General features: G+C 36.5%; 1 protein-coding gene across 6 annotated transcripts in view; it reads right to left on the minus strand.

Annotated features, from left to right (window-relative positions):
* The window catches only part of SMYD3 (SET and MYND domain containing 3), a 326,831-nt gene that overhangs the window by 86,176 nt on the left and 226,236 nt on the right, over positions 1–14,419 (minus strand). For all 6 annotated transcript variants that reach the window (XM_039327012.1, XM_039327013.1, XM_039327018.1 and 3 more), the window contains 3 exons: positions 8,891–8,958; positions 5,691–5,793; positions 2,861–2,971 (listed from right to left, as the gene is read on the minus strand). In XM_039327012.1, the coding sequence (XP_039182946.1) occupies positions 2,861–2,971; positions 5,691–5,793; positions 8,891–8,958 (282 nt within the window). The remainder of the gene's footprint in view (positions 1–2,860; positions 2,972–5,690; positions 5,794–8,890; positions 8,959–14,419) is intronic.

Consider the following 14,419-nt stretch of genomic DNA (forward strand, 5'->3'; position numbering starts at 1 on the left):
CCCAGGTATTGCGTTCTGTTCTTGGTGCATATGAAAAAAGGACTCCATAAGATGATGATATTGCATGCTATATTCCAATGATTAATGTCAATGAAAGAACCAGGGATTGGTTTTGGAGGAAAAAGTAAAATATTCTGAATAAATATAATCCAAAGGAAAAGTCTATGATTAGCAAATTATTCAACATTACAAGACTATTGACATAAGACAAGAATAAATGGATGATTAAAGTGAATGACCAATAGAAAAATGCACAGAACTGATTTTATCACAGAGAGAAAAAGGATTAAATCTCAAAATAAAAATGACAGAAAAAAAATGAGTAAGTAGAAATGAAGGAAAATCTAAGAAAGGTATGTTAGACTGAGTTAATGATATTCCCCAAAAGAGAGAATTTTAAACAAAAGGAACTGCATGAAATAGTATATGGACAAATGAAAGGAAGGATTGCAAAAATAATGAGGTATTTATGAATGGCATTTCCTTTTCTCCTCCCTTTAATTTCTTTTGTTTGCAACTTTTTATTCTTTCTCTGACCTTTGTTTAATGTTGCTTACTCTAAAATGAAATAGCATGATGGGTACGTGTGTATTTATGTATATATGTATCGCAAGTTGACTCGTAATGGACATTACAGAAATACTGTCAGGCAGCTGAATAAAGGGAATCTGTAACTACTAAACAAAAGTAGATATTAGTTGAGGTTAAACGTGTCTAAATTCTGAACAATAATGGTACTGAACCTATGCCCCTTAATAATTGGTAAAGTGTATTACTAAAGTATTACTAAAGTTTGGAAAACATTTTGTAGTGTACTAGATTCAAGATAGTTTATCTCTAGGTAAGTTTAATTTTCCTTTGTAGAAAGAGAAGATACACATGGAGAAGTGAGTCTGGAAGATAAATTAGAAGACTGTTTACTTTTCATTAAATGAAAATGTACCTTGGGTTAATAAATGTAATGTGAGTAACTTCAGGGAAAGGCTTTTCAACTTTCTTTATCTGATCAAGTGGAGATTAAAAAATAACGATCCCTAACATTCAAAAACACAATCACTAACAGTGTTAAAATTTTCTTCCAAATTAGCCCTTAACCCTGGGCAAGTCTACAGTCCATTTGCATCATCTCTCAGAATAGTCTTTGTTCCATATTAGGCCCAATTTGCAGTGCTTCCCTCCAAGATGGATCCAACAATTATGGGAATTCAGACAGTAACTTCTACATCTAGCCTCCCTCCATTTTCTTTGACATATTTTTTTTAACCAGAATTTCTATTAAGGAAGGAAAAACATAATAGGTGCACATGGCTCTTGGACTGGTGAGAGTCAGGTATATTTGCCTAGAAGCATCCATGGTAGTAATTAAAGAATACTTAAAAAATGCATAAGATATTCTTGGCAGCTCCTCATCTGAAGAAGAGCAAGAGATGAAGAAAGTCCATAAAGCCTTGTTAGAATCACAACTTTCAGAGAAGGCAGAGAAGAATCTGGGCCAAGAAATGTTATGGACAATACAATAGGAATTTCCTTTTCTTTGTAATTTTCTTAACACAAAAAGACATGTGAAATTGAAGGCTATGAGATAAAAGTTTGAGGATGCCATAAACAAAGTCTTTGTAGGGTTAGGACTATGCCATAACACTGTACATTTTTCAAGAGCTGGAAGCAAAAACTTCCTTTATTAAGCTGGGCAGCGTAAAGCCTACTATGAATTTTCATATCTTGTAAAATTCTCATCAGAATTTTTTGGCTTGGTCTTTCAGATCACTGAGTATTAGTTTCTATAATCTTTTACTCTGAAAATCACTTGCTTTTGTCTAGGATAGACTATTGTTTGGAGATACAAACAAGAAACTAATGTGTCAAAAGTGGGAGATTTGTTCATGGAGCAGAACTAGTAATAATTTCAGAGAAAATGCAGTACTCTGTGAATATTACACAGTCACTGGTAATATACTTCATGCATCTTGTATTTGCATATGTCAATAAAACTACGGTACACTATACTTTTTAAATATTAACTTTTTCCATTTTGATTTAATATGACTATGGGATTATTGTATAACTACAAACATCTTCAAACAACTGAGAAATAATTCAAGGTTTTAAAGTTATAAATATACACAGACTTTTTTGACTCATGATTTTGTTTCTCTTTTTCAAGGAAAAGGAAAGATTCAATGTATTGATGTCATCATCATCATCATCATCAAAACTATCCTAATCAACTGTGGCTGTTTCACAAAATTAACTGTCTCAAGATATCAAATAGACAAGAAATTTAACAATTTCAAAAACTGACAATAGAAAAAATGCAAACAACAATGGGATCAAAATGCAGACGTAAAACAAAAATATTAATCAAATCATTCTTGAATAAAATTATACAAAGTAACTCACTTAAGCCAATTCTATGATGAAAGCCTCTCAGAATGACTTCATGAGACAGCATACAATGAAATGTTCATAAACAGTATTTTAAAAAGTGCACAAATAGCTGTTGGAAGGAGAAAGAATATACATCCAAGCAAATACAAAAATGCTTTATAGATTAAGTAATGCTTCCGTATTCTGTATTTTATGAATAAGCATGTTGGGTTAAGAAAAAAATATAACTGTTTGCTCTTACATCGTGAAAGAATAAGAAGCAAGAAAGCATAGGAATAAAGAATTCTGGTTCCAAAATATAATAAAATCCCAGTACACCTAAGAAAAAGTGATGAAATAAAAGAATTCCTAGAGCACACTTTTAAAAATTCTGATTATCTTGTTCCTTTTATTGTTTGATCCAACCTATATCTACTCTCAGCACAAGTATTGAGCATATTACCTGGTCTAAGGACAAATTTAGTTGACTCACCTTGCTTTGTGTGGAGCACATGATGCAACTACATTCAAAACAATATTGACGCTTCAGATTCTGCTGACGTTCAGGAGTAGGCAGTAGAGTTTCAGTATAACTGATGGTGAGCTGCATGTGACAAAGACCAGAAAGACATATTTTGACAAAGAATGCTTATAATACTTATGCAGCCATAAGAACAGCAAAAAAAAAAGGTTAAAATACTGGGTTGTCATCTAAGAGGGATAGCAGAACATTTTTTTAACATTACATTAGAAAATAGGTAATCATTTTAAACTATAAACAACTTATATGGACATAATTTATAATTATATATGGAAGCAAATTTCCAATGAACACTAGAGTCAGGGAGAATTACTGAACTTCAACTGAGAAATTGAAAGGCAACTTCTGGAACATACATTTGTGATAACAAACAAACATAAAGAAAAAAACCAAGCCTGTTCAGTAGGGCAAGTGTCTAATTAGAACCACACAGAGTTATGTCCATTGCTTTCTGTCAAACTAAACTAACTCATAAGTTGAGCTGTAAGCACAAAGTGAATTGCAAAATCCATGCTCATCTTTACTTTATACTTGGTCCATTGTTATAGTAGATAATGCACTCTGAGCCTTATAAACTTATTTCACTTTTCCTCTTCTGGTGCATCTGTTTAACCTCAAACTGTGACAAAGGTTAACAAATAAAAGTTTGTGCACATTTAGTTGTGAATAACATTGCAGAATTCTGAAAAATGCAAAATTTAGAGTGTCTGTCTGTCTGTCTTCCAAATATTCTATATATTTGGCAGGTGCCAATGCAAAATGAATGTATTCTCAATCTTTCCCAAATGACAAACACAGTTTCCTGAGATTTGGACACAACACTAAACTATGGGTGGGTAAAAATGCTTTTAGTCACCGTTGTTATTATACTACAGGAGAATACAGTGCACAAACTCCAGTCTTATTCACTTCATGATAAAATATAGGTTAGTTTTATGTTCAAATGAACTCAGAGATTCTATTTTAATAATATCTCATAGCATTTATGTGTCCTACTTCTTTAATGATCTATTTATTGGTTTAAATGATTTACAGGGCTGCTCATCTCACAACAGTGTGGTGAAGGTTTAAATTACAAAGTTTGGATGAAACTTTATTTAGCACCAGTGATTTGTGACTACCAATCATAATACTCTAGGTCAAAATAGACTGTCAAAAATTCTTGAAGTGTGATTTACTGGGGCCACATATTGGGCATGCCATAGCTATTACTGAGGTAAAATGATCAGACCCATTTATTTCTCTGTTCCTTTCTCTAAAGCATCCTCTTTATATTTACCATTTTCTACTTCAGTTAGTTGCTGGTGGCAAAATAGATTACTTTTGCCAGAGGACTGAATATATTATGAAAAAAATCTTTTCTAATTATGCTGAAGACCAAATGCTTCTGAGGTCACTTTGTTTACAGGTGTAAATTCTGATTGAAGTTATATGTTTACAGTTTAGGAAACTGCTATCATCCTCATGAATATTTCTTTAGTGAAGTCCATTCCTTGAGAAGACCAGGAATTTGAAAATTTATTTGCAGTGCTAGTATGATTCAATTTTATAAAATATAAGGCTCCCAGGGTCTGCTTTAGGTCTTACGATTTTTTTTAATGATGGTACTTTTCTTGCTAGAAAAAGGTTAATCATAAGTGGTTTGGTAGTGAACTTCTTGTATGAGGCTGTCAGCTCTGGGACTATTTATTTAAAGGTATGAAATGTGACAAGCTTTATTTAATAGGTTTTAATTCTATGCTGTTAGTTTTAAAATTCTCAAGCTTTACAGTATAATCTAATTATTTTTAGCTATATATATGAATAGTATAAGCTAAAAATGCCGATATACCAGTCTTCCTCTACCTGCTACGAGAACTGTAATCCAGCACATCAAGAGATTCCGATAAGCTGCTTTTTAAAGTGAACAGAACTATAGAACTATAAAATCAGCAAAAATTACCTGTAAATTTAATCCTATCCCCAAGTAACCAATGTTTTTTCAGTTTTCAATCCCTACATTATATTCTTTGCCTCTTTTCCCCCTTGCCAAAGCTAACACTGGAGAGGAATATAGTAAAAAAGGCAGACATTTTTTTTATGCTGCTGCTGGACTAAGATGGTATAATTGTTTTGGTATAATTTGGATTAGATTTGAAATTCAAGGAGCCTCTTAATGAGAAACAGGCTGTCAGATAACAGAGAGAGGGAGAGAAGGGGAGGGGAGGGGGAAGGGGAGGGAGAGGGAGAGATGCACACAGACACCATATTCTATTTTGTATATTAATTCAGATTATTTGACATGACCATCTTTTAAAAAAAGGAAAAGAAAATTGTGTGAAGAATTCTCTGACAAAAACACGAATCATTTAGAAGGGTAGTTCTTTTTAAATAAAACTTACAAGAAAACAACTTTTGCCTCATAGGTTCCTTGCAGGAAAGGTTTACTACTGTAAACATTCAGCAGGGCTTTAGTCTGACAAACGTTTACAACTGCAATTATTTACTGCATCTTATATTGCACCCACATGTAGTTTTTCTTTGGTTTTGTTTCAGTCCAGAAAAGGTAGTCAAATGCAAACAAAATGAAGTGTAGAGGAGAAACAAAGAGAGAAAAAAAATCAACAAATCTGCTAGTGATTTATGAGCAGCACTGCAATGATGAGGAGACCCATACTATTTGAAGAAAAGATTTATTTTGTTATGTTCTTCCTGAAAGCTATGAAACAGAAATAACATCAAGATACTATCAAGATAATCAATCTGCAAATTTCTGGGATGGAAGAAAGAACAAATGAATTACCTCTTCTCCCAATTGCATTTCCCGGATGGACCGAAGGTGGAGTTGGGGACCCTCAAAGATAATCACACAATTAGGATCACAACTGTTGTTCAACAAGGATATGCTAATGAAGAAAAACAAAATGCAGATAAGAAATAGATATTACAGAAAAATATTTATTCTAGCAATCCATCTAGCTTAATATCTCTCAGGTGGCATATGGAAATTGCATATGGAAGGACTCAAAAATTTATTGGTTTATGAGATTGCCCATCTTAAGTTAGTGATTCTGGGTGGATAACAGTACAGAAAAACATAAAAGAAAAAGAATAAAATTATCACAACACAATGCAGAGAGATCTCTACATGCTGGTCTCTACTAAATAAAATTTCAATTTCAATAAATTTAACTATATTTTAAATATAAATAAACTATAGAAGTTATTAAGAAAAAATCCAATGACCACCATCATAAAATATAAGCCACAAATGATTGTGTTTTTTTCTCTTCATTCTATGGGCTAGAATGGGCTTGATGCCTTTTGTATCTAGCTGAAAACTCCTTAATTTCATAACACATGGATACAACAGAGTGTAAGGATTGCAAAACCCTTTACACAGACAGAAGATTAGCAGATCACATCCATGATCACATCTTAACTGTGGTTTCAAATGGGAAACTGTAACTATCCTAGACCAAGCCAAATCCAAAATTGCTAGAGAATTCCTGGAAGCCTGGCACTCTGACAAACTGGCCATCAACAAGCACATAGATATAAATAATATCTATATACCATTCAAAAGAAACAATCAACAAGCCAAAAGTACCAGAACACCTTGCATCAATTAACACCCAGATAAGCAGGAATTAACACCAAAATTAACATTTGACCAACAATAAACAGCCCAACCAAAGAACCAACAAGACCACCCCCACCAACAGTGACAGGACAGGACACTAGAATATATCATGTGAGCAAACCCCTTACTCCTTACTAGTACTGATGATGTTACCTAGCCTAGATAATGAAACATTTGAAAGAAAACAACCACGCTCAGAGTACATCAAGGACAGCTCATTTTTTTTTTTTTACAATTGTAAGCTGCCCAGGGTCATTGATTGAGATAGGCAGCTATAGAAATTGCTACATAAATAAATAAAAACAATCAGCACAAGAATAATAAAATTAGCTGTTTGATAAAGGATACTGAAATTATCTTTAAAAGCTGGATCTGAATTCGAAAATGCCTGAGGGGAAAAAATGTGAATAAGGGAATAGGTTTTTTTTTCCTTTCTTTCTCTGAGTGCAATTCAATAATTTCATTTTTGCCATTGTCTTGATATCATCATAAGGCCATTGGGGTTTTACTGCCTCCATTCAAAGCCAAAATAAGAGTGGTATATTTCTTAACTGTCCCGTTCAGTTTCAACTGTCGGTAGTGATTTGGGGGAAATTCAGAGGAAAGTCAATCAGCAGCATAATAAGTCCTAAGGGATTCTGGGAAAATGCATTTCAGGACATGCAACATTTATTAGAACTCAGGCATCCTGGAAAATTACAATTTCTGGGATCTCTCTCACAGGCCAGAATATTGTTGTTGCAGAATGCAAGGTAGAAGGGAGGTGTTCAATTTTTATTCATCAGAGTGATTCCCCCAGATAATCTCTTTTATTTGACAGCTGCTTCATTTTGAGTTCTCTTTCTTTCTTCACATGTTTGGATTCTTCCTTACATTGCTGCTGCTTTCAATCCTAGTTTTATTCCATAGGACCATATCTGCAATTCTTTCTGGTTCACGATGCTTTAGCCTACCCTGAAGTCTTTCCCAAAAGCTGAGAAAGCTGTTGCTGCCTCCCATTACTACAGGAGCATGACAAAGGGAAGAGCTATTGGACTCTTCTTGTTATTTATGAACAAAAGCTCAATGGAGCACGAATAGACAGTTTGGCTTCTTCATCCAGAACTCTTTATAACTGCTAAACAACCTGCTGAATGAGCTGTAGCCATGTTTCTTGGAAATTTGTAAATTCTTGGAATAGCATGCAGCTAAACATAGGGAAAAATATGGTTTTGAATACTGCAAAGAGAGCCAGTTTGGTTTAGGGATTAAGACGTCAGGCTAGAAACCAGGAGACCGTGAGTTCTAGTCCAGCCTTGGGTACAAAGCCAGGTGGGTGACTTGGGCTAGTTATGTTCTCTCAGCCTTAGGAAGGAGACAATGGCAAATCCCTTCTGAAAAACTTTGCCAAGAAAATTGCAGGGACTTGTCCAGGCAGTCTACAAGAATTGGACATGATTGAACAGAAAAAAATAAAACCATTGCAGAAGAAAGAGGCAATTGAATGGAAAAGTCAGTATCAAAGAAAATTGTGGGTATATTTGATTATCTTTGCAAAATTTGACATGAATTTGTAATTTCTAACATAAAGGAAGGAAATATTAAATATGAGGGGAGTAATATTATTAATTGTAATTAATATCATTAAATTAGAGATTTTATACTGCAACCTGATCATGCCATTCAAGGGCAACCTGGGGCAGTCTCTGGTGAAAAGCTTTTCTCCAGAATAGTTGGATGGTAATATAAAATTCAAATCATCCAAAGTGGCAAGAACAAGATGAAGATTGGTGTTTTCACTGGGTTGACTAACTATACCAGTGGTGGCGAACCTATGCCATATGTGCCAGAGGTGGCACACGTGCTTTCCCCAGCCTTGCCTCGTCCCGTGACCCCCTCTTTACCAGCAGCCCCCCTGGAGGAGAGTCGCCTTCGAGCGTGGCCCACATGGAGCAGCGCAGCCAAGAACATGGCAGCCAGGCAGCATAGATAAGACTCTGCCCTCACACCCCATCGTGCACAGTTGATGCTGCAGGGCGCGGGCAGAGGGCATGGCCGCAATGGTGCTGCTGGGCGATCTATGGCAGGCCCTGGAGGCAGTGAGTGGCCCTGCGGACGGGCGGAGTGAGGACGGGGCAGGCGGTGGAGCAGGGGTGGGGTCAGTTTTGGGGCACTCGGTCTCTAAAAGGTTCACCATCACTGAACTATACTTTTGGTCTTGTGGTCGTTTTTTATCTTGGTCTCAGGCCTCTTGTGCTAAGGATTTGTACACTTCTTTCAAGTAAGGGGGGGGGAAGTGAGAGAAAGACAAAGTAAGTGTGTGTATGGGGGGGGAGAGAGAGAGAGACGCAGAAAGATTGATACAACTAGAACCACTGTACCTGGGATAAAGTCCAACACCAACATCCTGCATTTCTCCACTGCTTATGCTGAAACAGTTACAGGTCACCTGTAAAAACAAGGTTAAAATCTCTGATTAGGATTATTAGAGTAATTTTGAAACCTAATAAAATAACCTAATAAAGAGAAGGCAGTTAAGACAAAGGCCAAATAACCAGAATATTTATCCCACACACAAACAATACCCTTTCATATTACAATATATAAAACAGAGACGCGGCTTTTGTAACAAACCAGTTAGAAACAGAACTGCTAATCTCTTCAATTAGATGCTGAAAATTGTTAGTTATAATGTAAAAAGTACACAAATACTTTCAGTCCATGGATGCTTGCAAAATTATATTAATCATAAATTAAAATAAAATCTTCCCTCAAAGTAATTGCAAATACTTTGACAGCAGAGTTGATTTAAATGGCTGGGTGTATACACAACATATATATACATATACACAAACATGCTCTGTTTTTTTCTTAAATTACATTAATTAGTATGCCACTAGTTTAACCCATTCAGACATTCCCTATCATTTAGAAAAGCTATACATCTTAATTACGTTTCTCCTGCTGCTATTGGAAACATAATTTCACAAAAGACTTGTGAGCTCTGATATGTTCATTTTAAGCAGCAAAAATATTGGTTACAAAAATATTGACTTTGCTGTTCAGAACACAGAGGAACAGCTCTTTGCAGGTGGGAGAAAAATTCTCCCTTTTTCTAAAATTCCAAAGAAAGCAGAAGGAGAGATGAAAAAATACTCCTTCGTTTCCTCAAAATCATTATGATATGTAAGTAGATAAAGTCCTGCAGGCTAGCAGGTAGTGATTGACAGAAGCAGAATACGCCAGGGAGCCTTGAGCTGAGTAGTAGTTGTCTGAATGCTGTTGGTGGCCCATTCACCTTTTAAACTAGCCTGCTACACATAAATGCACAAGATACTGTCAGCAGAGTTGAGTAAGGCTGAATCAGCACACAGTGGCATGGTAGGAATCAAGAGTTTGTCCTTTATCTTGGGCAAAAAACACTTTGTGCTGATGCTACTGTGGCAAAAGGAGAAGGGAAGCAAGCATTTGGAAATACTGTAACCATCATCTGCCTAGTCCTTATGGTAGAAGGAGAAACTGACCACAGAGGAAGATTGTTTCTTGTGGGTTTCTTGTGCTCACTCAGAATGGCACACTATGGTGGATTTAATAGAACTGAGGTGAATCCCTACATACTGTTGCCCAGAAGGAAATGGGAGAATAAAATGTCAGTTCTTGCTATGACCAATCCTTTATACAGAAACACCTGGAGACACAGAGATGGCAATGATAAGTTATTGAGCAGAGGATGCTGTCTGCATTCTCTTTTTCTATAGCCTATTTTCTTTTTAACAGTAAGAGAAATGAAAAGAGGATGATTGTCTCCCGTGTGCATGCCTCTTTGCTTGTCTGAAAGGAGGTCACTTGCAGAGAGAAAAATAAAACTCAAGGAAGCATGGCAATGCTGGAAAGCTCCACTCTCTCTGCATTTTATTTCTCTAGAGGATGTAATGGGAAGAATTGTGCTTGGCCAACTAAATGAAGCAAGAAGCAACTTTGTCAGTGGGAAGCCTTACTCTCTGTTTACTGGGAGGTACAGAGAATAACACAGAATAACAGGCTTAGAAGGGACCTTGGAGGTCTTCTAGTCCAACCCCCTGCTCAAGCAGGAGACGCTATACCATTCCAAACAAATGACTGTCCAATCTGTTGTTGAAACCTCCAGTGATGGAGCATCCACAACTTCTGGAGACTAGTTGTTCCATTAATTGTTTTCAGCATCAGAAAATTTTTCCTTAGTTCTAGGTTGGGTCTCTCTTTAATGATCTTCTACTTGTTACTTCTTCTCCTACCCTCGGGGTGCTTTGAAGACTAGGTTGATCCCCTCTCTGTGATAGCCTGTGAAGTGCTGGAACACAGCTATCATGTTACTCCTAATCCTTCTCTTTGACAGGCTAGACCAGGGGTAGGCAACCTCGGCTCTTGGATGACTCGTGGACTTCAGCTCCCAGAATTCCTGAGTCAGCATAGCTGACTCAGGAATTCTGGGAGTTGAAGTCCACGAGTCATCCAAGAGCCGAGGTTGCCTACCCCTGGGCTAGACATATCTAGTTTCCTTAACTGTTCATCATACATTTTAGTCTCCAGAATCCTTATAAGCTTTGTTGCTCTTCTCTGCACTTTCTAGAACCTCAGTATCTTTTTTGTATTGTGGTAACCTGAACTTGATATAGTATTCAAAGTGTGGCCTCCCTAGTGCATCATTTTTTGTGATGTTGATGCTATCCGTCTATTGATGCTTCCTAGGACTGCATTAACTTTTTTGGAAGCTGCAGTAGACTGCTGATTCATACTTAAGTGGTGATCTACCAGGATACCCAGGTTCCTCCCACTACTGATGAGACAGGTACCACCTATTCTATACCTGTGCATTTGATTTTACTTGCTTAGGTGCAGGACCTTACTTTTCTCACCACTGAACTGCATCTTGTTGGATAGAGCCCAATAATAAAGTCTATCCTTCTGAATCTTCAGTCTATCTTCTAAGACAGGGATCTTCAAACTTGGCCCTTTATGACTTATGGACTTCAATTCCCAGAATTCCTCAGCCAGCATGCTTAGCTGAGGAATTCTGGGAGTTGAAGTCCACAAGTCATAAAAGGGCCAAGTTTGAAGATCCCTGCTCTAAGATGTTAGCAATTCCCCCCAGCTTGATGTCATCTGCAAATTTGATGAGTTCCTCTTCTATCCCCTCATCTAAATCATTTATGAAGATAATGAAGAGTACTGGGCCTTAGAAAAAACCTTGAGGTACCCCACTTCATGCGTCCCTCCATGTAAATGTAGTTCCATTGAGGACTACATGCTAAGTGTGGTTGGTCAGCCAGTTTTAAGTCTTTATTGTGGTGATCCTGTCTATCCAACATTTTTTCTATCTTACCAAGAAGGCAGCTGTAGTCTACTTTGTCAAATGCCTTTCTGAACTCTAAGTAAACAATGTTCATAGCATTTTCCCAATCCACTAATGTAGTCACTTTGATTAATATGATTGATCTACTTTATGCACACCAAAGTACCATCACTAGGGGCAAAGTTCAGTGAATGAATCATGAGGTTCCTGCTTGCATCATTTCACTGCTCAGAAAGAGAAGGTCTCACTAACTTCATTTGCCAGTAATTGGAAACCCTTTATGAGCTTTTTGCTGAAAATAGAAAAAAATAACTGCTGAAGTCACTCTTTTATAGCTTTCTTTTTATTTCCTTTCTCTTTCATTTTCTTTCTTATATAACAACAACAACATACTACTACTACTACTACTACTACTACTACTACTACTAATAATAATAATAATAATAATAATAATGTTGGAAGGGACCTTGGAGGTCATCAAGTTCAACCCCCTGGTCAGGCAGGTAACCCTATACCATTTCGGACAAATGGCTGTCCAGTTTCTTCTTAAAAAGTTGGTGCATTCACTGCTTCTGGAGGCAGGTTGTTCCACTGGTTAATTGTTCTAATTGTCAGGAAGTTTCTCCTTAGTTCTAGGTTGCTTCTCTCTTTGGTTAGTTTCCATCCATTGCTTCTTGCCTGCCTTCAGGCGTTTTGGAAAATAGCTTGGCTCCCTCTTCTTTGTGGCGGCCCCTGAGATATTGGAACAGTACTATCATGTCACCCTTCATCCTTCTCTTCATTAAACTAGACCAGTGGTTCTCAACCTGTGGGTCGGGACCCCATTTGGGGTCGAACGACCATTTCACGGGGGTCGCCAAACAACGAGTCCGCCATTTTTTTCCCCTTTCCTTAGCTGTGCTACTCCCTTTTATTCTATTGGCTTTTGAAAGCCAATAGAATAGACTCTCTTGACTCTCTCTTACGATCGGTTGAGTAGTCCTTGACTCATGACCGGTTGGGGGTCGCGGCATTAAAAAGGTTGAGAACCACTGAACTAGACATACCCAATTCCAGCAACCCTTCCTTATATGTTTTAGCCGCCAGTCCCCTAATCATCTTTGTTGCTCTGCTTTGTTGATTTACTGATCACTTTTTTAACTTTTCTTTATCTTTATTTCCTTTTTAAAATTTATAATGTTCTTATTCTGTAAACATTTATTTAATAAAAAATATTTAATGGAAGAAAGAAAGAAGAGGTCAAACACCCTGGCAGAGGTATCTGCTTTCCTAGATAGCCTAATAGGACCTTTCTCCTTTGCCACTGTCCCTAGGGAATGCAAACAAGATAGATAAGACAGAGGTATGCAGCTACTGCCGTCTTATCTCAACCAACTACTGGAGGTAAAACTCAAGAGAAGGCATGGGAGCAAGGGAACAAGATTTACAGGAAATCACTGACTGGGTGAGATTTCACTTTTCTTGTGCAACCTGTGCTACAAGGCAGAGAAAGGAGGAAGGGCTTGTATTTAATATTTGCTGCCTGGCTGCCTCTTGTTATATGGACATGTTTTACTGTATATGACTACATGGCTAGAGTTACAAAAGAATTGCCTAGATGGGCAATGTTGGAAGAAGGAATCTTTGCCTACCTTGCAAGAGTGTTTTTTTAAAGTTTCTTATTTGGCGGAAATGGCAAAGATTTTGGCTTTCTTGAAAGACCAATCGCAAGAGAAGTATTTTTTGGTATGGAAAAAATGGATAGACTTTATACAATATAAGTTGGATATAAAAAATATTATTTAGCTTTTCAATAACTTATATTTAAAACTTAAGATATTTTATAGACTTTATAGACTTTTTTCTTTTTTTTTCTTTTTATTTCTTTTCTTTTTCTTTCTTCCTATTTTCTTGTATTTCCTTGTATTTTTGTCTTTTTATACATATATTATTGTTAACTATTTTACAACTTGTTTAATTAATGTATTTAGACTTGTTTATGGTTTATATTTGTTTTAAGACTTTTTGAAAATTTTTTAATTAAGCCTGTATTCAGCTATGGGAAGGTCGGGGGAGGGTAGGGGAGGGTTGGGGGGGTTCGGGGAAGGGAATTGTATTGTTTTGTAAAATCTAAAAGTTTTCAATAAAAAAAAAAAAGAATTGCCTAGATACCCAAAAACACATGTGAATTCATAAACAAGGTAAAATGTACAAGCCAACAAAATTCAAGAATGGAAACTATGTTTTTCACCTGAGTCACTATAGCATGAGCTTTAGAAGATTGGCTTTGGATATGGATAAATCAGATTTAAATCTGTTGAGCTATAACATTCACAGGAGGAAAAGGACAGATTGCTATTTCACTACTCTTCAGGATTCTATTAAAGTGTTGACATCACCAGAGTAGTAAATTATGTTCTAAGATTTGTTGCAAACATAAGCAGATGAAGGCATATCGATCTATGCACTTTCTTCTCATATTTTAAGTCAAAGGAGAGAACAATGTATCCATATGCAGATGGCTAAAGATTAGATCTTAATGTAGGAAAACCAGGTAGATATGTAAATGAGCCACCTATTAAGGAAAGGAGCAGTAGAA

The sequence above is a fragment of the Crotalus tigris genome, unplaced genomic scaffold (genome assembly GCF_016545835.1).
Source record: "Crotalus tigris isolate CLP2741 ecotype Arizona unplaced genomic scaffold, ASM1654583v1 scf7180000024349.2157984, whole genome shotgun sequence".
Taxonomy (NCBI): Eukaryota; Metazoa; Chordata; class Lepidosauria; order Squamata; family Viperidae; genus Crotalus; species Crotalus tigris.